At 38.0% G+C, this 25,420-nt stretch overlaps 2 protein-coding genes and 1 long non-coding RNA gene across 3 annotated transcripts; all 3 read right to left on the minus strand.

The window, feature by feature from the left end:
* Positions 1 to 3,447: 3,447 nt before the first annotated feature.
* LOC119504317 (low choriolytic enzyme-like) lies at positions 3,448 to 8,950 on the minus strand. The gene is made up of 6 exons (XM_037796381.1): positions 8,620 to 8,950; positions 8,364 to 8,481; positions 7,643 to 7,821; positions 5,981 to 6,062; positions 4,679 to 4,803; positions 3,448 to 4,297 (listed from the first exon to the last, which is right to left on the minus strand). Exons 1-6 carry the CDS (start codon positions 8,852 to 8,854, stop codon positions 4,293 to 4,295), a joined length of 744 nt encoding a protein of 247 aa, XP_037652309.1. The 5' UTR covers positions 8,855 to 8,950; the 3' UTR covers positions 3,448 to 4,292.
* An 809-nt stretch (positions 8,951 to 9,759) lies between these two features.
* On the minus strand, positions 9,760 to 10,534 carry LOC119504333. Its single transcript, XR_005210543.1, has 3 exons — positions 10,453 to 10,534; positions 9,958 to 9,985; positions 9,760 to 9,811 (listed from the first exon to the last, which is right to left on the minus strand). It is a non-coding gene; the product is annotated as an uncharacterized LOC119504333 (long non-coding RNA).
* An 8,734-nt stretch (positions 10,535 to 19,268) lies between these two features.
* Positions 19,269 to 25,196, minus strand: LOC119478348 (high choriolytic enzyme 2-like). The gene is made up of 8 exons (XM_037753039.1): positions 25,131 to 25,196; positions 24,650 to 24,671; positions 23,252 to 23,386; positions 22,995 to 23,112; positions 22,267 to 22,445; positions 21,090 to 21,171; positions 19,864 to 19,988; positions 19,269 to 19,273 (listed from the first exon to the last, which is right to left on the minus strand). The coding sequence occupies exons 1-8, from the start codon at positions 25,194 to 25,196 to the stop codon at positions 19,269 to 19,271; spliced, it is 732 nt and encodes a 243-aa protein (XP_037608967.1).
* Between the last annotated feature and the right edge of the window lie 224 nt (positions 25,197 to 25,420).

Genomic DNA, 25,420 nt, shown 5'->3' on the forward strand with positions numbered 1-25,420 from the left:
AGTTTGTGGCAAAGGAACTGCAATACTTTTCCACATGTTGGGTTTTAATAAATGTTTAAAGGTCAGAAAAAAGTGTTGATTTTGAAACTATTATTATTATTTTACACATACAGCAGTTGGATCTGAGGGACTCCAAACAACGAGGAAGTAAAGTCAGTGCTAAAGGGTTAAAGGTCAACAGCACTCAACTCCAACAACAAAAACCAACAAAACTTGTTCACCAGGAAAAACACATTCAGAGTTCAGAACGGACAGATTCAAGTTTGTTCATCTGACAGAAATATGCAAGAGGCAGTGATTTTTGTCACGTTAGGACACTCATCACTCATGTCAGTTTGGTTATGACACAAAGCAGGACGTCTTTCAGTTGGAATTCATACATAACGTTACATAACAACAACACAAACCGGTTGTTTGGGAACAGAGACGTTAATACATCCACCACGGTACAGGCTTACAGCATACAGCCATTGGGTGTATTTGAAGGTAATAAAAGTGATGAATTCAACATGCTGAATTGTCTGAAGTTAGTGTAAGGGAAAAGGTCATGGTTGGGCTTAAAGTAAATACCTGAACTAAGTAAAAACGTATGGAAACAACTACAAAAAACACAAACGTCAATAAAAAACACGTGACAAACGCCAATGTAACATACAAAACAAAACAACGGTCTCGAACTCAGGTCTCCTGCTCAAAAGTTTGTTGTTTGTCGAACCCATCCACCTCCTCATCCGCCTACCGCAAGTGGTCTTTCTCGCTTTTTATACTACATCACTAACTCTTATCGTAGCATTGACATGCATTTTACATTGCAGTCAGTGCAGGATACATGCCGTACAAATGACACACGGAAATGAACAAAGGCGTACTCATTATCGTGGCATTAATATATGCAAATGTGCGTACGCCACCTCCCACGCAACAGGTGTGATCTATAAAAACAAACTTGATGGTAGAATGTGCGCACCAGTACGTAAACTTTGACCCATGCGTACGCACATTATGGAAGCACCGTGGTAGGGGAAACTGCCGACGCAGACGGTGAGGTGGTGAATTGAAACCAGACTGTAGATATTAAATGTCATTATACCTATAATGATGCCTCAGATTTAACTTCACTAAACTATCAATTTAGAACTTTGATTAATAATTAAATGAATAACTACAACCAAAATAGATAGTAAAGGTTGAAGGATATCGGAGTTCTTGACACAGCAGCGGTTGGCATTATTCACTCTTGTACAACATTAAACAGACCAGCATGTTTAATCCACAAACGTTTATTTACAAAATAATAAAGGTGTAAAACACAATATTAATCTAACTAAATAACTAAACAAAACAAACCAAACACTGTGTGTGAGCATGTGTGTGTGTGTGTGTGTGTGTGTGTGTGTGTGTGTTTGAATGTGTGTGAGAGAGTGAGGGGGAGAGAGAGAGACAAGATGTCTCAAGATGTCTGCACATGCCTACAGACAATATGGCTGACTGTAAAACTACAAAGATGGCTGGATTAAAATTGGCCGCCAGGATGTCACCACATGGCCTCTTTGTTCTTCGGAACACATGTGCTCAGGAAGGACAAAAGGGGGTGTGATGTGGGGGTTGAGATTATCTGAATGTGTATGTTTATGTTTTAAAACTAATTCACTGTTTATGTATGTGATCTTAATGTGTGTCGGACTATGCAGTCGGTTAGAAAAGATGGTTAGTTTGCATGCAAGACCTTTTGTCTATGTGGCATAACTTAACACATCAGATGTGGCAAAACCAGCTACCCAAATATGTTAACTACAAATAATATCACAACAATCAAACTCAATGAATAACATTAAACATATCAATACAGGTACATTCACAGAAATCAAATTTGAACAGTCTTGCTCAGGCGTGTGCAATTGCAAATACTAAAGTAAGCCCAATACGTTACCAATCCATGGCAGAAAGGGTTGCAATTCCATGTGTTGAAGTTGTGGTTCCAAGTCAAAGATGTTGTCTTTGCTGTGTGAGATCCAGTTGTGCAGCTTGGAGGGAAACTGGTCCAGTCCTGTTTCTTCGGCTTGGTAGCTTGATGCTAACTTCCTTGCTCTTGTTGCTTGAAGTTAGCTGGTCAAAAGGCAGGCTCTCGCGTCTTTTGCCTTAGAAGTTCCTTGTGTTTCTATGTCTGTTTTCAAACAGTTCATAGATCAGAGCAAAGCTACTTCTGCAGCTTCTGGTCTGCAGGGAGAGCTGAGGTGAGAAGAGCAGCAGCTCAACTCCTGCAGGTCAGCAGGAGTTGAGGAGAAGAAAAAGAGAAAAAAAGAAAGGAGTGTCTATTGGTTTTGTCCTGGGTGAATTTCACAAGTACATGTGAATGAGTCATCATGCCACAGTAGCAAATGGTTACTGAGCTGAGTCCATGGGTCAAGGATCATGTGACTGAGTTCATGTGGTTTCTTCCACCATCTTGATGGTGGGTCCCAACACAGATCCAAACCTTTTTTTAGTCATGTGATTGGCTTTTGGATGGCAATATCATTGGGTCGGTCCACTACTTTGGTCCAGATTGAAATATCTCAACAACTATTGGGTGGATTGCCATAAAATTTGTTTCAAACATTCATGTTCCCCCTTCAGGATGACGTGTGATCATTTTGGTGATCCCCTGATTTTTAATTTAGCACCATCAGGACAAAATACTTAATTTGTTCAATACTTTCTGACCAAATACCTGCAAAGATTATGATATCAGTTTTTGTTCAGTAATAATTAGTAAGTGTGAGCACCAGCATAACATCAACATTAGGGATCATGTGTACCACAGTGTTACCACATAAAGATCAAGATAATGATGACTTTAACAATCATAATAGTGTGTTTTCTTACTTAGTCGACTAGTCTAAGTTTAAACTTTCGTTTCAACGTCAGGGTAATTGGTCGTTAGGAGCATCCCTCCTAATTACTACCAGTTACTTTTCAGATTAAGATTTTTGAATTGCCTAGTTGGGGCCCCTTGTCATGTCTCAGATGTCCATGAATTGTCATAACAATTCCCCTCTAAACATCTCAGTTGGTTTAATTTAAATTTAAACTGTTTGAGGCTCAAAGAGGTGAAATGATTTCACAATTGCATGTTATTTCTTGCATCTCCTATTAATCATATTATTATCTGTTGACCTTTGGAGGGGCTCGAGTCCGACCTGTAGGCTGGGACTTACTGGACTAAAACCCACCAAACTATATACTGTACATCCTGTAAAGTCTGTAGACGGTCATGGACCTGAACAGTACATCCATCTACAGTAAAACAAAGAACTGATGTGTGATGTTACACTGAAGAGCTGAAGAGACCAAATGATCCAAACTGTAGACCCCCGTAAAAACCATGGAGGGGTGCTGCCTCCTTTGGTGGAAAAATAAACTCACATATGTTTTGTTTTTGTAGATTGTATATTTATTGGACACATATTTCCCTTCATGGTAGATATGACTACAAAGTCATTGACTATAAATCCCAAATTTCAAGAAGAAACCACAAAATTAAAAAAGTAAGGAAAAAGGACATTTAGCTCAAATTGTCCTGATTATATTAATTGTTATTGCCAGGTAATTCAGAATACTTATTTTTTTAAGTTATTAATTGCTATTGGATCCCATCAGACTTTCCTGCTTGTGTCTGCACACAATTACCATAGCTGTAACACATTCTGAGTTATTTCTATTTTATGTTACATTTTGGTATATTTGGTTTTAGGTTTTGCATACTTTTACTACACTTCATGAATACAGGACTTTTACTTGCAATGGAGTATTTTTACAGCAGTGTGTTACAATTTTTACTTAAGTAAAAAATCAAAATGCTTCTCCTACTGATAGTTCATATGAAAGATAGATAGATAGATAGATGAGTCATAGATCATCGTCTCTTGGCTCTGTGAGCCAGCTCAGTAAAACCTTTACCAAATCATAAAGTTTATTGATTTTAAAACCAATGAAAAAGTGAGTGAATGATTTAAATCCAATTACAAATTGTTAAAAAAAACATAAAGTAAAAAAAAGTAATCTCCCAAAAGGTTACTGGTACCATGTCTGACCTTCCTTCATCAGTCTCTCTGACAAGCTGAAACAATTTCCTGAAGGTTTTCTGTGCACATTATAAGCTAATATCTTAATGAGAGACAGCATGTTGTCAAAGCTGTCTGTTTGTTGTTTGAGGTTATATTCTTGCCGTAGAACAGATTGGGGCCTTTGGTTGAATCATGACAAGTCGAGAGTTGAAGTTATCTGGAGGTCGACCCTTTTCCTTCCGTCATTCACCCTGGTTAGGAAACAAACAATCAGATTCTGATTAATATCTCATATCAATATTTACTCTCCTTGTTATTATGGTACATGGTAACCCAATCAGTGTAGTGGGATGTGTTCACTGTGTTTTAGGAGGAAACACTTCATTTTACAGGTTCTTAAATTTCATGATAAATTACCAGCTATTGGAAAATAGATGAATATAATTGATAAATAATGTTTATAATAAAGTAATTTTTCATAAATGTTGAGTTAAATATTGCGGTAATTTGGCAGTAATTCCAAAGAAATTTCAAATAGGTAATTATCATCTAATTACCTTGAAATTTGCAGACCTATAAAATTAATTGTTACCTTTTAGTTTTACAGAATATAGTGTTCATTTTCCACTCACTGCATCGGTAAAGCTTGTTGACGCGAAGGATGTCAGTTTGGCTCATCTCTTTGGCTCTTCCAAGGACTTGGTCAGGGTTGCGCTTAGCGACGATGGTTGGCTGCCCGTTTTTGGAGAATGCGTACCTTGAGGAGCACACAAACACAAGTTTGTTGTTATATAGAGCTGCACACAAACACACTGGCTCAAAACTGGAATGAGTCCTAAAACCCTGAAATGAGTTAGCATTTTAACACTTCCTGTTCCCTTGTCTGGAAGTCAGTAAGTGTTTTGAATGGGTTCTTTAGTTAGATGACTGAAATAAGGTCTGTGGTTAACACAAGCTTAAAAGACTTTAACGTTTTGTTCTTCGATATAAAATCTGTCAGTAAATATTCCACTCATGAATTTTGAAGCTTCTATGTGTCTTAAAAAAGGCGGTTGCTAACAAGTGGCTACATCAGACTACTACGCTAACGTAGTACTTCTGGTAATTGCTTCAAAAATTCTAATGGCAAAACTGCAGCCCAACAGGCAACAACAGCTGTCAGTGTGTCAGTGTGCTGACTTGACTATGACTTGCCCCAAACTGCATGTGATTACCATAAAGTGGGCATGTCTGTAAAGGGGAGACTCGTGGGTACCCAGAGAACCCATATACATTCACATATCGTGAAGTCAGAGGTCAAGGTACCCCTTTGAAAATGGCCAGGACAGTTTTTCCTCACCAAAATTTTGCTTAAATTTGGAGCGTTATTTATCCTCCTTCACGACAAGCTAGCATGACGCGGTTGGTACCAATGGATTCTTTTTTTGGTTTTAAATATAATATAATATATCTTCACTATAAATTTAAAACTGATCCCGCTACAACCTAAAAATTAGTGGCGTCAAAACAAATTTGCATTAACACGTTATTATCGCGTTAACTTTGACAGCCGTAGTATTATTATAGGTTAAGCTACACAGAGTATTAGTTAGCATTAGCTCCACCTTTACCAGCTGCAATATTAACATGCACACATTAATGTTAATGCATCACTAATTATAATCCAGGTATGTATATATATATATATATATATATGAATCTGAAATGGGCCATTCTGCCTAATTAGCACTTTTACTTTCGGTACTTTGAGTATATTTTGATGTTCATACTTTTGTACTTTAGCTTGAGTATGATTTTCAATACAGGACTTTTACATGTAACATTATTCAATGTAGTATTGCTACTTTTACTTAAGTAAAAGATCTGAGTACTTCTTCCACCACTGACTATGCATCCAAAGACACACATGCATGCACTCACACAGACACACTTACTTGCTGTAGTGCATGATAGAGTTGAAGTCGTAGGAAGTTTTTAAGTTGTTAGTCTTCTGCCTCTTGAAGTTTCCTTCAGTTCCTGTACAGAGGGAGAGTTTTCTTCTTCAGTGACAGTGCAACCTTCTGCAACCTTCTTTAACCCCCGTTGCGTGCAATCAGGAGTTTACATACTAGTTTATATCTTGGCTGCCCTGACGGCAAACCATCTTCCTTTCTGCAGTTATATGTAGATATAAGTCTGGCTTCTATTTGGTTATTAGATAACCTCAAAGGTTGTGTACTGACATTATTGGCTTTTGCTTACATTGAATTAAAGTGAAATTTAAGTTCTGTGATCAGGAGAGCAAAACAAGCGAGAATACCAGAAATTTAGTAGTCAATACCAATACAAGTGAAATACCAATATTCCCGATGCAGGACTGTGTGCTTACCGGCTGATAACAGCTAAACTAAGATGGTAAACATTACCCAATTAGCATCGTCATTGTGAGCATGTTAGCCTAACACAGAGCTGCTAGCATGCAGTAGACTTTGTTATTCTGTTATCGAGAGGCGAAGTCCCGCCCCTTCTGGTGGACCAAACATGATCGGTAGTCAACGGAGAGAGACAAATATTTTTTTTGAACCTGTTTGAATTGCACCATGAATGACACATATGATGTTTGTGGTTTTAAAAGATAATTTTGCAAGTAAAGAAAGTCTCAGTTTTCTGTAAAACTGCTGAAGTATCAGACTGTGAAAATACGTAATTAGAAAGACGACACACCCAAAAGTGTCGTAATGACTTCTCTCGCTCTCTGAAGCTACGATGCCTGTGTGTTTCCTACTGGGATGAACTCACACCAGCGACGGGTCTGACTCGTTCTTTCTCTTCCCGGCTGATAAAAAGACCAGGAGTCACTGAATAAAACACATCAGGTCAGATAATGTTTCATTTGTGCGTGAAACGTAGCTAAGTTAGCTAGCTAGCTAGTGTTGGTGATGTATATTGTGCGAGACGAGAGCTGTAGATCACTTAGCGGTTTCACACAAAACTAAATGATACTACGACAAAGCTACTAACAGGCGGCTGTGGCTCAGAGGGTAGAGCAGGTCGTCCACCAATCGGAAGGTCTGTGGTTCGATCCCTGGCTGCTCCGGGTCACAGGTCGATGTGTCCTTGAGCAAGACACTTAACCCCAAATTGCTCACGAAGGCATAGCCATCGGTGTGTGAATGAGTATTTAGATTAGATCCTGATGGGCAAAGTTGGCACCTTAGCAGCCTCTGCCACCAGTATATGAATGTGTGTGTGAATGGGTGAATACTGACATGTAGTGTAAAGTGCTTTGAGTGGTCGGAAGACTAGAAAAGCGCTATATAAATGCATTCCATTTACCATTTACATCAAAATGCGGCTTTCTTGACTTGAAAAATTATGTTTTAAATTGACAAACATCCTTTGTGTGATTCATGGCGCTATTCAAACAGGATTAAATTGTCGTTGACCACCGTTCATATTTTTTCTGAAATAAGGTCCCATGGTGGTCTACCGGACCGCCTCTCTATTGGTGACTCTTCAGTCAATAAGCTATAAACTCACCCCTCCATTGTTCTCATCTCATTGTGCAACACATGAAACCAGGACTGTGAAATAAAGGTTCTCGCGGGATAGCTGACCTGCCCTGATGTTCTGGGTGAGGATCCTGACGAATCTGTTTCTGTCGGAGCGGGCTTGCTCGTGGTGGAAGCCCAGAGCGTGGAGAGCCTCGTGCTGCACCGTGCCCTTGTACACGCAACCCCGTTGCTGCAGGGAAATGCGCTGTCTTCCTCCCGTACGGCCCAGGTAGGACCAACACCTGTCAGACACACATACACAGTGAAATCACAGTGAAAAAAACAGGTATTGTTTTAAAAATATTCTAAATATAGCGTACACTTAAACGGATATCGCTTTTTTTTTTGTTTATTTAAGTGAGTCTTTATTTTAGGTGGCTAAAATAAGTTTTTCTGCCATCCCCGGCACTGTATTGCTTTGCTGTGCTGTCGGTGCTCCTGTCTGTTTATCCAAACTGGGGCACACCAACCATCAACTACTGTCAGTAATACACCTACAACACCCGAACTATCCCTTTAAGGTTAGGATAGGTCATCGAGCAGAGAGTCTTGCAATAATTTTTGCACGTTTTCCAACTCGTGGTTTACCTTCCTTCAATATACCTTAGACAAAATATGAGCAGATGGATGTATTCGTAGAAGCATGGCTCGGAAACACTTTGATTCCCAGGTCTCTAGGACCTTGGGAAAAGCACGGCCCCATTTGTCACGTTTTTTTTTCAAAAGTCCTGATATTGTCTATAAACACGTATGTGTGTGTGTGTGTGTTGGTGTATGTTCCTACCCAGATCCAGGGAAGAAGTCGAGGTAATCCAGTTGGTCGGTCTTCAAGACAAAGGTAACGCAGGTGTCAGTCATGAAGATGTTCAGGGCATTGACGATGATATTTTTCTCGTCGTCGGCTACAGAGACAAAGAACAGGCTGCTGAGAAGTGTTCTCCTTAAACGGGCCTTCCTTCCACCTTAGTAACTCACATACCAAACAAAGCTGACGTTGACTAAACAGGTTTTTAGGAGGCAAAAAGGTCACTGCAACTTACTGTAACTGGAGGAGATGACATAGGGCACATAGACCTTGCCGCCTCTAGACCTGGGCCACCTGCAGGTTCTACCCCGGCAGCGTAATGCATTCCTCTGCCTATTTGGCATAATGTCGCCGTCCTGTAGTATTGTTGCTACAAATAAACAGAAACTTATATGAATATTCACACCAGGAATCTGGCGTTTAACATGTTTGATGGACATCGACCAATGAGCTAAGGCTTTTTTTCCCATTATTGATTAACCCTATGACACCCATAATAGACCTATTCTAGTCTTTTTTAGGGGGTACAGGGGGTCTTTTGGGGGAGATAGCAGGTCAACAGTAGATGTCACATAGAAGTGGTGTACATCATCTGAAAGCTGAGAACCTGAAGATTGTGTGAAATTGTTCTAGTCATAAATCAGAAATAAAAATGAATGAATGAATTAAAATTAATTGTAAAAGTGTATAATGGTTTAGAACATTATGATAGAATATGATGTCATCCCCATGCTCTATTATGTCTCATAAATTGTTGCAGCAATTTGGGGGTTGATACCATTTGTTAGACACATTTGGTGCTTGATTTAACCATTTTTTTTTACCACTGGAGAATTTATAAAAATGACCAATAATCCCTCCAAAATAGCAGACTAAGACATTTTGAGATTTCTGCAAGAATTGCATGTTTCGGCGATTGGATGGCGCTCAGAAACCCCCTTATTGTCAATCTAGCTAGGAAAACCATCCATCCTCTGAATGCTCTAGGTCCGTAGTTTGTGGCTGTAAAGTTTCATGAGGCTGTGATTATCCTAGAGGTCACCACAGGTCATTTCATAAAGTGAGGTCAAGTTTGAAAAAAATGGTCTCACTACAATGAAATGGCTCCTATGGGGACTAACATCATCACACATGAATACAGTTGGGCTCATTGGATCCACAAGAGTCTCAGCTTTACTGTGATACCCAATTTATGTAATTCAAGACTGTTTAGGGACCTCAGTATGAAGAAATATTCAAATACACCATTTTAGAATAGAAAATAACACATTTATGCTGCATTCATAAAACTGCATGTGATTCTCATAAAGTGGGCATTTCTGTGTTTTCGCCATCATGTATTTATAAATTATATAAAACTTCTGTCTTACTTAAGTTTTCGTTCGCTCTCTCGATTTCTTCAGCGGTTGATTCTGTTTCCAGTTCTCCTGAAAGAAAACCAGATGATACCAGAAACTATTAGCAGCAGTTTAGCTTGTAAATTACTCACATGTCAGATGTGAATCGAGAGGAAAGAGAAAAGATATACATTTTAATTTCAATATTTGGGGGAATTCTCCATTAATCAACTCACCTGTTTGAAGTTCATCAACCATTGCAAGCTGCAAAACAAAAGCACAACAATGCATATTTTTTAAATCATGTTTTCTAGCGATAGTTCTGTTTCTGCAAAGTGATAACCAGACGAATAAAAAAGGGCTTTGTTTTTTAGAAATTCCATTAATGTAAATTGAAGAATGCTGTTTTATTTATTCTGACAATTCTCCATCATCTTAAAAGGCTCAAGAAAATATTTAAAAAACAACTCAAAAATGCATCAAGCTCTTAACAAAATTTCAGTTTTTCTCTTTTAGTTCATTAAAATTAGAGATTTTGAGGATTTGTTTTATCCCAGATTTTGACAATTCTCCGCAATCTTAAAGGTTCATAAATGATTTCAAAAACAACTGAACTATCTAAAAAATGCATCAAGCTCATACCAATTTTTTTTTTCTCTTTTAGTTCAATAAAAATAGAGATTTTGAGGACTTTTGTTCTTTAATCCCAGTGTTTAAAGAGTCAGACTTACCCGAGGAGCGGCTATCGCCGAGAGGAAGAGGAGGAAAAGGCAAACCGGAGTCATGACGGTGGTCATCTTGAGTTCAATCTGTAAATAAAGTCAAAATATGAACAGTGTTTGGTGTTTAAAAAAGAAGTTATAGTGCTAAATACAATAAAGTAAGAACAAAAAGAATAAGAAGGAGATGAGAGGAGTTTACCTGTTGCAGCTGTTGAGTCTGATGCTCGATGCTGCAGGTGCTCAGCCCATCGCTCTTTATAGGCGACTCACAGAGGGCGTGTTCGAGGATTCTTAATCATCTGTTGCACCCAGCTGTCAATCAAATAATTCATGTTCACATGAAGCTGCTCAAGAAGAAGAATTGAACTCACAGTGATTTTCCAGGAAGCACATAATTATACCATTATGTCATCGTGCACCAAAATAGCCCATGTTGGTTGGATAATTATTACTGATGCATTGATGTATAAGCAGCATTGATAGCAATTTATAATAACCATCATTTATAATTAAAATTTAGTTGATAGTTATTTTACTGTTATCAAACCATAAAATAATAATTAATAACGTTTACTTATAATTAGTAATGCTATAATTTGTTATTTAACAGTTTACTGTAGCACAAATTTTATATTCTATATTATAAATATTTGTTTATGTTTATGAAATGATTTGTAAACCTTTAAGAAATTGTTTTTAAAACAAAATATATAAATATTACATAGATATTTGTAACACTTTATTAATGGTTAATAATGGTTTGTAAACCGTCCATAAACATTATTTGGATTGATATTATAAACTTTCAATTGATGATTATAATACTTTGTTAAATGGTTAATAAATACTTCATACTCCATTTACCTCTGTAATGTTTATAGATGTTTTGCAAGGGATTTCAAATGATGCTTAATATAGAATATAACATGTTATAATGTGTGGAGCAATAAATTGTTCATAAATACTTTACTACTGTAATCAGAGTGTAATTATCGTCTCCTATCAGCTTTGGTACGATATATAATTTATGAACTAATTATTTCATATTACACAAACTGATGATAAAATAACAGAAATGATAGCATTACTAATAATTAGTAAACAATGATTATCATTTCATTGTTTGTTAACAGTAAAATAACTATTATCTAAGTTTAATTATACATTATTTAACCATTTACCATATGGTAGTACCTATAATCAATAACAGAACATCATAGTTTATAAGCTCATCATATGTTTTGTATTTCAAATCTCAATTTGTAAAGTACATATAAAGCTGCCAGATGAGTGTATTTGGAGTAAAAAATACAATATTTTGCTCTTTGCAATGTAGTCGAGTAGAAGTATACTGAAAATACATGAAAATACATCGAGCAACCCTTGTGTAGGTTAAATTAGTTGCACTCCACCACTGATGATATCAGATATAACCATACAAAAGAAAGGAAAATAGTAGTAAAGGCAAGAAAAACAAAATTAACAATGAGCCCTCAGGCATGTTGTGTCAAAATCTGTTCATGACATCGAGAAGCAGTGGGATGTATTTAGAAAAGTGTTTCTGTAAAACTCAACATGTTTCTGGGTGGAAAACTTCTTCTCAGGGATGAGGCTATTTTTACCCAAAGTACAGATGTTATGTAACTTCTTTTCTCCGCAGGTCAGAGCACAACAACCTTCATCAGTCAACACTCAGTAAGTAGATCGTCTTAGATGGGAGAATGCATGTGAATGGATGAGTCATTGTCAAGTGACAAACTAACAAATGGCTTATTGATCACTTTGAGAAAGAAGGGGTTGGTAAACATATATTACTTCATGAAGCTTTCCTTAAAAGTGACTAGAATAAGATGAATCTTTATTGATCCCCAGAAGGGAAATTCAGGTAGGGCTGTCAAAGTTAATAATTCGTGTGAACGCAAACTTGTTTTAACATCACTAATTTCTTTAACGCATTAACGCAACTTGAGATTTTTAGTCAGTTTTAAAGATAGAGTGAAGACACTGGTATCATATGAAAGTAGAAAGCCTCACGAAGGAGGTTAAATAATGCTCCAAACTTACGCTAAAATTTGGCGAGGAAAAACTGCCATGGCAATTTTCAAGATATGTGAATGAAAATGGGATCTATGAGTACCCACGAGTCTCTAAATGCAGTAACTGTGATTTTTTCTGGACAATATCTGTCATTGTTTTGTGTTGTTAATTGATTTCCAATAATAAATATATACATACATTTGCATAAAGCAGTATATTTGCCCACTCCCATGTTGATATGAGCATTAAATACTTGACAAATCTCCCTATAAGGTACATTTTGAACAGAAATGTATGATTAATTTGCGATTAATCAACTATTTTAATCAATTGACAGCCTTAAGAAAAAAAAAAAAATAGATAAGAACTGATTGATTTTTGGTTTGAGTTTTACAACAATTTATCTCAGTAGGATGTAGCAAACAATAGATTTGTCTTTTGGCAAATAAAATAAATTTACAATATATTTGTACATGCATAGCTCATATTACATATAAAACATGAAGTATTTGTTTTTTTGTAAAAGCAACCCTGATGTGAGCTAAAGGAACAAACTGTTCTCCGAGGTACACAGGAATGAGGCACGGCTGCATGTTGCTGTTGTCTGTACATTACATACAGTATGTAACATACGGTACAACTGCTTTGTTGTTCACACTTGAGCATAGATTACATACCCACAGTAGATAAGAATAGAAAAGATCAGACAATGGTCTCCTGGGTGTGTTTGTTCTATGAACCATCCACCAACCCTCCAACCTGCCCTTAGTGGGTTTTCTCGCTTGTTATCCTCGTTGTTATCAAAGAACGTATATTGATAACACGTGAGAGTCAATTGGTCGTTCCATTGAGACATCAGCGTCCAGCAGCAAAGCTACGCTGCCGCCATTTTGGACTGAAAGCGACTACCAGACGCCAGCAAAACGTCCGCTTACAAAGTGCTGTACAAAAGTAAAACTAAATTATTTGTACTCTACTCTCATATTTAATGTCTCTACCGAAATTGTTCTAGTGTTGTACAATATAAATATTATAAATATGCATACTATAATAACTATTTACTTACTTACTTATTTTTTTTAGCTTTTTTGCTTCCTAGAGGAGCATAAAGTTAGTGATGGACATAGATAGAAGATAGAAAAATCCAGATTTTGAGAGCCATCTCAAACGTTTTCATGTCAAGGATCTAAAATGGAGTCCAATAGACCACAGACCATGGATGTAGAAGAGGTTGTGTTCTGTGCTTTTGCCCTGCGTGTTAGTAAACCTACAACTCCATTAAATTCTGTTGATGTCGTGCTAATAGCACCACTAGCTACTGGCCGATAGCCAGTTGTTTGGGAACAGAGACGTTAATACATCCACCACGGTACAGGCTTACAGCATACAGCCCATGGGTGTATTTGAAGATAATTAAAGTGATGAATTCAACTCTGAATCGACCGAAAAACCTCCAACATGGGCAGACTAGAGCCGACGGTGCAGAACACACTGCAAAAACTAGGCCGACGGACGCTCGCCAATGGCCCCAAACTGTCCGACGCCCGACCGTCGCCTTGGTGTGTCGGGTTCTTTAGGTTTAGAATAAGATCGACTTGGTTAGTCTTAGGCAACAAAACTACTTAGTTAGGCTTAGGAAAAGATCGCGGTTTGGGTTAAAATAACTCTGGAAGTGCTGTAACTTAAGCCCGGAAGTTACGTGACAAATAAATCAACTTTGACTTCTGGTTTCACATGTTTATTTTAAGCCAATCATGAGGTTTTTCCAGAACCTAAATATGGGATTTTGTTGCCTAAACATAACCGTGACTGTTTCACGGTAACGTCATGGCGTATAAATGACACGCAAAAAGCCTAAAATGCCTCATCATGCAACACGATGTCACGTTTTGCATCACTGAGGCGTGAATATTACACGTGTTTATTTAAGTTAACTAAAACCACTCACTTAAGTTGAGGTAACGAAACCATTTAGTGAGGTTTAGGAAAAACATCATGATTGGGCTTGAAATAAGTACACAAACTAAGTAAACTACGTACGGAAACAATGTTACATCAGTTCGGAAAGCACAAAACCACAAAACATGTGACAGACTTAACTAACGTCACCTGCAAAACAAAACACCTCTCGAACACATCGTCTCATAGTTGAAGTATTGTTTGTTGTACCCATCCACCTCACCTCCCGCCCACCATAAGTGGTCTTTCTCCATCTTTAATTTTAGGTCATTGCATTTCAGTCAGTACAACATGTTGCTAAAATGACACGCCTAAAGCACAAACGGCGTCCTCGTCACATGTTTTTGCGTTGCACATCAATCCTGTCATCCACATGCCTTTCCGTCTGTCTTGGGGCTGTATCGTGACATGCAGAATGTCCTTCAAGGTTCGTGCTGCTGTATTTACGCCCTCCCATGATATCGGGTTGGGTGAACACATTATACCGTCAAGTCATTGTATAGACGTAATGAAGCATACCAAGCTAAATGACTGAGAGCGAAAAGTATAGGTTATGGAAGGATCACTTAACCAGCCAATCAAAAGCTGTGACAACAGTCAAAGTGAAATATGCTATGTCAAATACATGTTTGTGGTTCAGGCAGGTCATCAGTCAGACTGCAGTTAACATGTCTGTCTTTAACCCAACTGAAACTCTCACATTTGGGTTTTTTCCACCTTTCAAAAACCCGTCTGTTTACATTGAACTCCCCCAGTGTGCACAGTGTGACCTTCAAGGACACTCCCTTTCTCTAAAGCTTCAATTATTATACCACAATATGAAAAACAACTTTTGTTGACTTGAAAGTCAACTTTCCACAGTGAGAAGAAACCAAGCAGGTTTTGAATGGGAAGAAGATTGATTTTGTGACCATCGTTTCCGGCTGAGACGGGTCAGTATGTAAAGAGACTGTCCAACTCAGAAGTTTTTAGATCTTTATGGCCAGCGACATCTTGCAGCGCTGCAAGTAACAACTCTCGTCTCTCAATGGCAAAGGCAAGTAGCACAACATTGTTCAACATAGTCAGTCACAGTGAAATAGTCACAAAATTGTATCTACTTGATTCGTGTACACATACACGAATTTCCCTTTTTTTCCCGTGACGCTCAGCACGTCTTTCAATAACGTATTTTTTGTGCATTTTCCTACGAATGTCCAGTAACATGTGACGCATGTGTCAAGTTCCACTTCAGTCTTTTCAAACTAACACTAGTAAGGTTTAGGAATAGATCGACTTGGTTAGGCTTAGGCAACAAACTACTTAGGTTTAGGAAAAGATGGACTTGGTTAGGATTAGGCAACAAAACTGCTATTTCAGCTGTTTACCCATTATTTTTAGCTAACGTTAACTTTTAGCTAACTATTTCAACTGTTCATCCAATACTTTTAGCTAACTTTTAGATAACTATTTCAACAGTTTATCCATTACTTTTTGCTAACATTGAACCTGAAGTGTCTTACTTCACCCATAAAGCATTGCATGACAGGTTATCTAAGTCATTCCTGCATTATTCACTCATAGGGATGCTTCAACAGTTAAATTAAAGTGTCTACAGCAAGTCTAACTTCATGTTATATCTAACACAAAGAATAGGTCTAATTGCATGCAACTGGCCCTGCTTTTGTCTTGTTGAAACAGCTAAGGACCGTCCCCAAACTGTTGCCGCAAAGCTGTAAGAACACGCTGCTTTGGGTGTATTTTGTTTATTTTAGGTGTCTATAACTTGTTAATCTGAGTTTTAAATTGAAGGAGCAAACAGGAAAACAGGAACTTGCAAATAAAACGACCCGTCAACTCTCCAGTTTAGCAGTGAAGCTGAGAAGGAAGCATCTTGAGTTACTCATCAGCTTTCTGGCTCAGCAGGTTACAGCAGTGATTGACATGTGAAATGAAGAAATATAATGTGTATGATTATCTCCCTAGTACAGTACATCCTAAATGATTGTACTGTAATTATGAAATAGTGTTTTTAAAACGTGTTGTGTGTGTGTTTGACATGAGGGCGCAATTGTGTATCGTGAGCGATTAAAGCTTGGCACGTAACATGGAATAAAATGTTCATTTGATTATTTATACAACAGATAAAGATTTTTGGATGACAGTGGACTTATGCGGTACGGTGACGCAACCTACATTTTATCAGGCTGTTGCCTCACACTTCAGACTTGTTAGTAGTGTTATGTTGAGACTGGTGTCTGTTTCAGAAAGTAAGATTAGTGAAAACTCTGAATTTTTTAACCCTGAGATGAGGGAAACTATTGACTTTTCATTTCCAGAAAGAGAGGTAACTTAAACTCTTTATACTATGAATTTGACCGTACATGATTTTCTTCTGAATAATTTCTTTTTCTTTTCCTGACATCATTCCATTGAATTCCATTTTGTATCATATGTGCAACACAAAGAAAGAAGCCATAGCCAAAGCAAGTTCATCGGCCACTTTGTGACATTTATTATACCCCCGCGACAACGTAGTCGGTTTCGTCCTTCCGTCCACGTGTCACACTTTCATTTCCAGAGCAGAACTTGGAAACTATTGAACTTAGGAACTTCAAATATGGTATGCTGGTTGACATCGTGGTCTAGTTGTGCCTTTTGGGGGTTTGAAGTCCAGGGTGTCCATTAATTAATTAGTTAATTAGTTAATTAGTTAATAAGTTAATTAGTAAATGCCCATTAATTCCATTAGTTCCAAATGGGCAAAACCTTTGGCTCTACTTTAGTAGGGGTCGAGCGGTGAGCGGGGTATGTGAGCCATGCTCACTTTTGCCTTGTATTTACTGTATATACCGTAGTACTATCTTCATGAAGATAATACTTAATGGCCGCAAAGGTTTGGCTGGAATTCAAACATATGTCTGGTTCTGCCTGCAGTTACATTTATATAACAGTTACGCTGCTGTTAAGAACGTTGGAATCTGTGTCGCTAATCCTGTTCTTTGTTCAAAATCTCAAACTCTGATCAGTTAGACAAACAATATTTCAGCCTGAGAAGACGAGACAAACAGAGAGAGACAGAGAGAGAGAGGAGGGGAGACATGTTTCTGTGGCTCAAAGAAGTCACAGATGTTATCTTTGCTGTGTGAGATCCAGTTGTGCAGCTTTGAGGGAAACTGGTCATGTCCTGTTTCTGCAGCTTGGTAGCTTGATGATAACTTCCTTGCTCTTGTTGCTTGAAGTTAGCTGGTCAAAAGGCAAGCTCCCGCGTCTTCTGCCTTAGAAGTTCCTTGTGTTTCTATGTCTGTTTTCTAACAGTTCATAGATCAGAGCAGAGCTACTTCTGCAGCTTCTGGTCTGCAGGGAGAGCTGAGGTGAGAAGAGCAGCAGCTCAACTCCTGCCGGTCAGCAGTTATTGAGGAGAAGAAAAAGAGAAAAAAACAAAGGAGTGTCCTTTGGTTTTGTCCTGGGTGAATTTCACAAGTACATGGTACAAGGTTTACTGAGCTGAGTCCATGTCACAAGGATCATGTGACTGAGTTCATGTGGTTTTTGCCACCATCTTGATGGTGGGTCCCAACACAGATCTTCAAGATCTTCTGGGACGTGTGGCCCAGATCCTACCAATTTTGCTCTGAATATGTCTTGGGTGTAAAAGAGCCCTTTTCAAGTAACATATTCAAACCTTTGTTTAGTCATGTGACATGGCTTTTGGATGGCAATATCATTGGGTCGGTCCACCACTTTGGTCCAGATTAAAATATCTCAATAACTATTGGGTGGATTGCCATAAAATTTGTTTCAAACATTCATGTTCCCCCTTCAGGTGATCATTTTGCTGATCCTCTGATTTTGAATCTAGCACCATCAGGACAAAATCTTAATTTGTTCAATACTTTCTGACCAAATACTTGCAAAAATGATGATATCAGTGTGTGTTCAGTAATAATTAGTAAGTGTGGGCACCAGCATAACATCAAAATTAGGGTGTATGTGTACCTTTAAGTGTTACCACATAAAAATCAAGTTAATGATGAATTTAACGATCATAAAAGTGTGTTTTCTTACTTCGTCGACTAGTCTAAGTTTAAACTTTCGTTTCAACGTCAGGGTAATTGGTCGTTAGGAACATCCCTCCTAATTACTAGTTACTTTTCAGATCAAGATTTTTTAAGTGCCTAGTTGGGGCCCTTTGTCATGTCTCAGATGTCCATGAATTGTCATAACATTTCCCCTCTAAACATCTCAGTTGGTTTCATTTAAACTTAAACTGTTTGAGGCTCAAAGAGGTGAAATGATTTCACAATTGCATGTTATTTCTTGCATATCCCATTAATCATATCATTATCTGGTGACCCTTTGGAGGGGTCAGAGTCTCAGTACTGGACTAAAACTACCAAACTATATACTGTACATCCTGTAAAGTCTGTAGACGGTCATGGACCTGAACAGTACATCTATCTATAGTTAAACAAAGAACTGATGTGTGATGTTACACTGAAGAGCTGAAGAGAACAAATGATCCAAACTGTAGACCCCCGTAGAAACCATGGAGGGGTGCTGCCTCCTTTTGGTGGAAAAATAAAATCACATCTTTTTTGTTTTTGTAGATTATATATTTATTGGACAAATATTTCCCTTCATGGTAGAGATGAATACAAAGTCATTGACTATAAATCACAAATTTCAAGAAGAAACCACAAAATTAAAAAAACATAAAAAAATAGAGGACATTTAGCTCAAATTGTCTGGATAATATTATAATAGTACAACAGATCTGGGCCTTTGGTTGAATCACGACAAGCCGAGAGTTGAAGTTATCTGGAGGTCGACCCTTTTCCTTCCGTCATTCACCCTGGTTAGGAAACAAACAATCAGATTCTGATTAATATCTCATATCAATATTTATTTTCCTTGTTCTTATGTTACATGGTAACCCAGTCAGTGTAGTGGGATGTGTTCACTGTGTTTTAGGAGGTAACACTTCATTTTGCAGGTCCGTAAATTTCATGGTAATTAGGTGATATTTAGCAAGTAACCTATTTGAAATGTATTTGAAAATACTGCCAATTTACCCCAATATTTACCTAAAAATTACCTTAACATGATTTAATAATGATGTGCTAAAATCACATATAATGGTTAAAATAGGGCCCTTAGGCTTGAGAAGCGGCTGCTTTTCATCGGAGGTGGAAAATCAAAACTAATAGAAGACACTTCTGATCAGGCACAAATCTCACCATTGTCTGACTCATTGTCTACACAAATGTAACCTGGTAGCTAATGTAATGTAAATAAGTTATTTGCTAATTATTATTTATTTACCAGCAGACATTGGAATAAAGCATATCAATTAACTTTAATTAAAACAATACAATTTGTAGACCCGTAAAATGAATTGTTACCTTTTAGTTTTACAGAATATAGTGTTAATTTTCCACTCACTGTATCGGTAAAACTTGTTGACGCGAAGGATGTCAGTTTTGCTCATCTTTTTGGCTCCTCCAAGGTTTTGGTTAGGGTTGTGCTTAGCGACGATGGTTGGCTGCCTGTTTTTGGAGAATGCGTACCTTGAGGAGCACACAATCACAAGATTGTTGTTATATAGAGCTGAACACAAACACACTGGCTCAAAACTCACAATTGATGTTGTAAACAGCGCTACAGGAATGAGTCCTAAAACCCTGAAATGAGTTAGCATTATAGCACTTCCTGTTCCCTCGTCTGGAAGTCAGTGAGTTTTTTGAATGGGTTCTTTAGTTAGATGACTGTAATAAGCTTAGAGATTTTAGCGTTTTGTTCTACGATATATAAAAATCCCAACAGGCAACAACAGCTGTCAGTGTGTCAGTGTGCTGACTTGACTTTGACTTGCCCCAAACTGCATGTGATTATCATAAAGTGAGCATGTATGTAAAGGGGAGACTCATGGGTACCCAGAGAACCCATTTTCATTCACATATCTTGAAGTCAGAGGTCAAGGGACCCCTTTGAAAATGGCCAGGACAGTTTTTCCTTGCCAAAATATTGCTTAAATGTGGAGCATTATTTACCCTTTCTCCTGACAAGCTAGTATGACATGGTTAGTAGCAATGGATTCTTTAGGTTTTATAGTTTCATATGATACCACATTTTCCCTCTAGCTTTAAAACTGAGCCCGCTAAAACCTAAAAATAGCAAGTTGCATTAATGCGTTAAAGAAATTAGTGTTATTAAAATGAATTTGCATTAACACGTTGTTATCGCGTTAACTTTGACAGCCCTAGTATTATTATAGATTTAGCTACACAGAGTATTAGTTAGCATTAGCTCCACCTTTACCAGCTGCAAAATTATCATGCACACATTAATGTTAATGCATCACTAATTATAATCCAGTAATATTATATTTTTATATATATATATATATATATATATGTATATATATATATATATATATATTTGAATCTGAAATGGGCCATTCTGCCTAATGAGTACTTAAATATTAGTTATATTTTGATGTTCATACTTTTGTACTTTAGCTTGAGTATGATTTTGAATACAGGACTTTAATGTAACATTATTCAATGTAGTATTGCTACTTTTACTTAAGTTAAAGATCTGAGTACTTCTTCCACCACTGACTATATTTCCAAAGACACACATGCTCGCACTCACACAGACACACTTACTTGCTGTAGTGCATGATAGAGTTGAAGTCATAGCGAGTATCCAAGTTGTTAGTCTTCTGCATCTTGAAGTTTCCTTCAGCTCCTGTACAGAGGGAGAGTTTTCTTCTTCAGTAACAATGCAACCTTCTGCAACTTTCTATAACCTGGTGCGTGCAATCAGGAGTTTACATACTAGTTTATATCTTGGCTGCCCTGATGGCAAACCATCTTCCTTTCTGCAGTTATATGTAGATATAAGTCTGGCTTCTATTTGGTTATTAGATAACCTCAAAGGTTGTGTAGTGACATTATTGGCTTTTGCTTACATTGAATTAAAGTGAAATTTAAGTTCTGTGATCAGGAGAGCAAAACAAGCGAGAATACCAGAAATTTTGTAGTCAATACCAATACAAGTGAAATACCAATATTCCAGATCCAGGTGCATAAAACACATCAGGTCAGATAATGTTTCATTTGTGCGTGAAACGTAGCTAAGTTAGCTAGCTAGCTAGTGTTGGTGATGTATATTGTGCGAGACGAGAGCTGTAGATCACTTAGTGGTTTCACACAAAACTAAATGATACTACGACAAAGCTACTAACAGGCAGCTGTGGCTCAGAGGGTAGAGCAGGTCGTCCACCAATCGGAAGGTCGGTGGTTCGATCCCTGGCTGCTCCGGGTCACAGGTCGATGTGTCCTTGAGCAAGACTCTTAACCCCAAATTGCTCCCGAAGGCATAGCCATCGGTGTGTGAATGAGTATTTAGATTAGATCCTGATGGGCAAAGTTGGCACCTTAGCAGCCTCTGCCATCAGTGTATGAATGTGTGTGTGAATGGGTGAATACTGACATGTAGTGTAAAGCGCTTTGAGTGGTCGGAAGACTAGAAAAGCGCTATATAAATGCATTCCATTTACCATTTACATCAAAATGCGGCTTTCTTGACTTGAAAAATTATGTTTTAAATTGACAAACATCCTTTGTGTGATTCATGGCGCAATTCAAACAGGATCAAATTGTCGTTGACCACCGTACCTATTTTTTCTGAAATAAGGTCCCATGGTGATCCACTGGACCGCCTCTCTATTGGTGACTCTTCAGTCAATAAGCTATAAACTCACCCCTCCATTTTTCTCATCTCATTGTGAAACACATGAAACCAGGACTGTGAAATAAAGGTTCTCGCGGGATAGCTGACCTGGCCTGATGTTCTGGGTAAGGATGGAGACGTATTGGTCTCTGTCGGAGCGGGCTTGCTCGTGGTGGAAGCCCAGAGCGTGGAGAGCCTCGTGCTGCACCGTGCCCTTGTACACGCAACCCCGTTGCTGCAGGGAAATGCGCTGTCTTCCTCCCGTACGGCCCAGGTAGGACCAACACCTGTCAGACACACATACACAGTGAAATCACAGTGAAAAAAACAGGTATTGTTTTAAAAATATTCTAAATATATCGTACACTTAAACGGATATCGCTTTTATTTTTGTTCATTTAAGTGTGTCTTTATTTTAGGTGGCTAAAATAAGTTGTTCTGCCATCCCCGGCACTATTGCTTTGCTGTGCTGTCGGTGCTCCTGTCTGTTTATCCAAACTGGGGCACACCAACCGTCAACTACTGTCAGTAATACACCTACAACACCCGAACTATCCCTTTAAGGTTAGGATAGGTAATCGAGCAGAGAGTCTTGCAATAATTTTTGCACGTTTTCGCAACTCGTGGTTTACCTTCCTTCAATATACCTTAGACAAAATATGAGCAGATGGATGTATTTGTAGAAGCATGGCTCGGAAACACTTTGATTCCCAGGTCTCTAGGACCTTGGGAAAAGCACGGCCCCATTTGTCACGTTTTTTTCAAAAGTCTTGATATTGTCTATAAACCTGTATGTGTGTGTGTGTGTGTGTGTGTGTGTTGGTGTATGTTCCTACCCAGATCCAGGGAAGAAGTCGAGGTAATCCCATTGCCAGGTCTTCATGACAAAGGTAACGCAGGTGTCAGTCATGAAGCTGTTCAGGGCATTGACGATGATGATTGTCTCGTCTCTGGCTACAGAGACAAAGAACAGGCTGCTGAGAAGTGTTCTCCTTAAACAGGCCTTCCTTCCACCTTAGTAACTCACATACCAAACAAAGCTGATTTTGACTAGACTGTTTCTTTAGGAGGCAAAAAGGTCACTGCAACTTACTGTAACTGGAGGAGATGAGATAGGGCACATATACCCTGCCGTTTCTAGACTTGGGCCACCTGCAGCCTTTAAACGAGCAGAGTAATGCATTCCTCCGTGTATTTGGCATAATGTCGCCGTCCCGTAGGATTGTTGCTACAAATAAACAGACACTTATATGAATATTCACACCAGGAATCTGGAGTTTTACATGTTTGATGGACATCGACCAATGAGCAAAGGCTTTTTTTCCCATTATTGATTAACCCTCTGACACACATTATAGACCTAATCTACTCTTTTTTAGGGGGTACAGGGGGTGTTTAGGGGGAGATAGCTGAAGACCTGAATACCTGAAGATAATTTGAGATGCAGCTCAGCACTGTGTGTCAAATTGTTCTAGTCATAAATCAGAAATAAAAATGAATGAATGAATTAAAATGAATTGTAAAAGCGTATAAGGGTTTAGAACATTATGATAGAAATATATGATGACCATCCCCATGCTCTATTGGGTCTCATAAGTTGTTGCAGCAATGTTTGGCTTGATACCATTTGTTACACAGATTTGGTGCTAATTTTAACAATTTTTTTACCACTGGAGAATTGATAAAAATGACCAATAATCCCTCCAAAATAGCACATTAAGACACCAAGACATTTTAAGGATTTCTGCAAGAATTGCATGTTTCGGCGATTGGATGACGGGTGCTTCTGTTGTGTAAACTGCTCAGAAACCCCCTCATTGTCAATCTAGCTAGGAAAACCATCCATCCTCTGAATGCTCTAGGTCTCTAGTTTGATCCATCCATCCTCTGAATGCTCTAGGTCTCTAGTTTGTGGCTGTAAAGTTTCATGAGGCTGTGATTATCCCAGAGGTCACCACAGGTCATTTCATAAAGTGAGGTCAAGTTTGAAAAAAAATGGTCTCACTACAATGAAATGGCTCCTATGGGGACTAACATCATCACACATGAATACAGATGGGCTCATTTGACACACAAGAGTCTCAGCTTTACTGTGATACCCAATTTATGTAATTCAACACTGTTTAGGGACCCCAGTATGCAGAAATACTCAAATACAACATTTTAGAATAGAAAATAACACATTTATGCTGCATTCATAAAACTGCATGTGATTCTCATAAAGTGGGAATGTCTGTGTTTTTGCCATCATGTATTTATAAGTTATATAAAAATTTGTCTTACTTAAGTTTTCGTTCACTCGCTCGATTTCTTCAGCGGTTGATTCTGTTTCCACCAATAACTCTTCTGAAAGAAAACCAGATGATACCAGAAACTATTAGCAGCAGTTTAGCTTGTAAAACACTCACATGTCAGATGTGAATCGAGAGGAATGGAGAAGATGTACATTTTCATTTCAATATTTGGGGGAATTCTCCATTATTAAACTCACCTGTGTCATCAACAATTGCACCCTGCAAAACAAAATCACAACAATGCACATTTTTAAAATCATGTTTTCTAACGATAATGCAGTTTCTGCAAAGTGAAAACCAATAAACGAAATAAATAAACAAATAATGTGCTTTGTTTCTAAAAAATTCCATTCAAGTATATTAAAGAATGCTTATTTATGGATTTTGACAATCCTCCACCATCTTAAAAGCTCATGAAATGATTTTTAAAAAACAACTCAAAAATGCATCAAGCTCATAACAAAATTAATTTTTAGAGATTTTGAGGATTTATTTTTATCCCAGATTTTGACAATTCTCCGCCATCTTAAAGATTCATAAGTGATTTAAAAAACAGCTGAACAATCTCAAAAAAAGCATCAAGCTCATACCATTTTTTTTTTCTCTTTTAGTTCAATAAAAATAGAGATTTTGAGGACTTTTTTTCTTTAATCCCAGTGTTAAAAGAGTCAGACTTACCCGAGGAGCGGCCGTCACCGAGAGGAAGAGGAGGAAAAGGCAAACTGGAGTCATGACGGTGGTCATCTTGAGTTCAATCTGTAAATAAAGTCAAAATGTGAACAGTGTTTGGTGGTTAAAAAATAAGTTATAGTGCTAAATACAATAAGTTAAGAACAAAAAGAATAAGAAAGAGATGAGAGGAGTTTACTTGTTACACCTGTTGAGTCTGATGCTCGATGCTGCAGGTGCTCAGCCCGTCGCTTTTTATAGGTGAATACCAGAGGGCGCGTCCGTGGATTCATCATTAT

Source organism: Sebastes umbrosus, chromosome 2 (genome assembly GCF_015220745.1).
Source record: "Sebastes umbrosus isolate fSebUmb1 chromosome 2, fSebUmb1.pri, whole genome shotgun sequence".
Classification (NCBI taxonomy): domain Eukaryota; kingdom Metazoa; phylum Chordata; class Actinopteri; order Perciformes; family Sebastidae; genus Sebastes; species Sebastes umbrosus.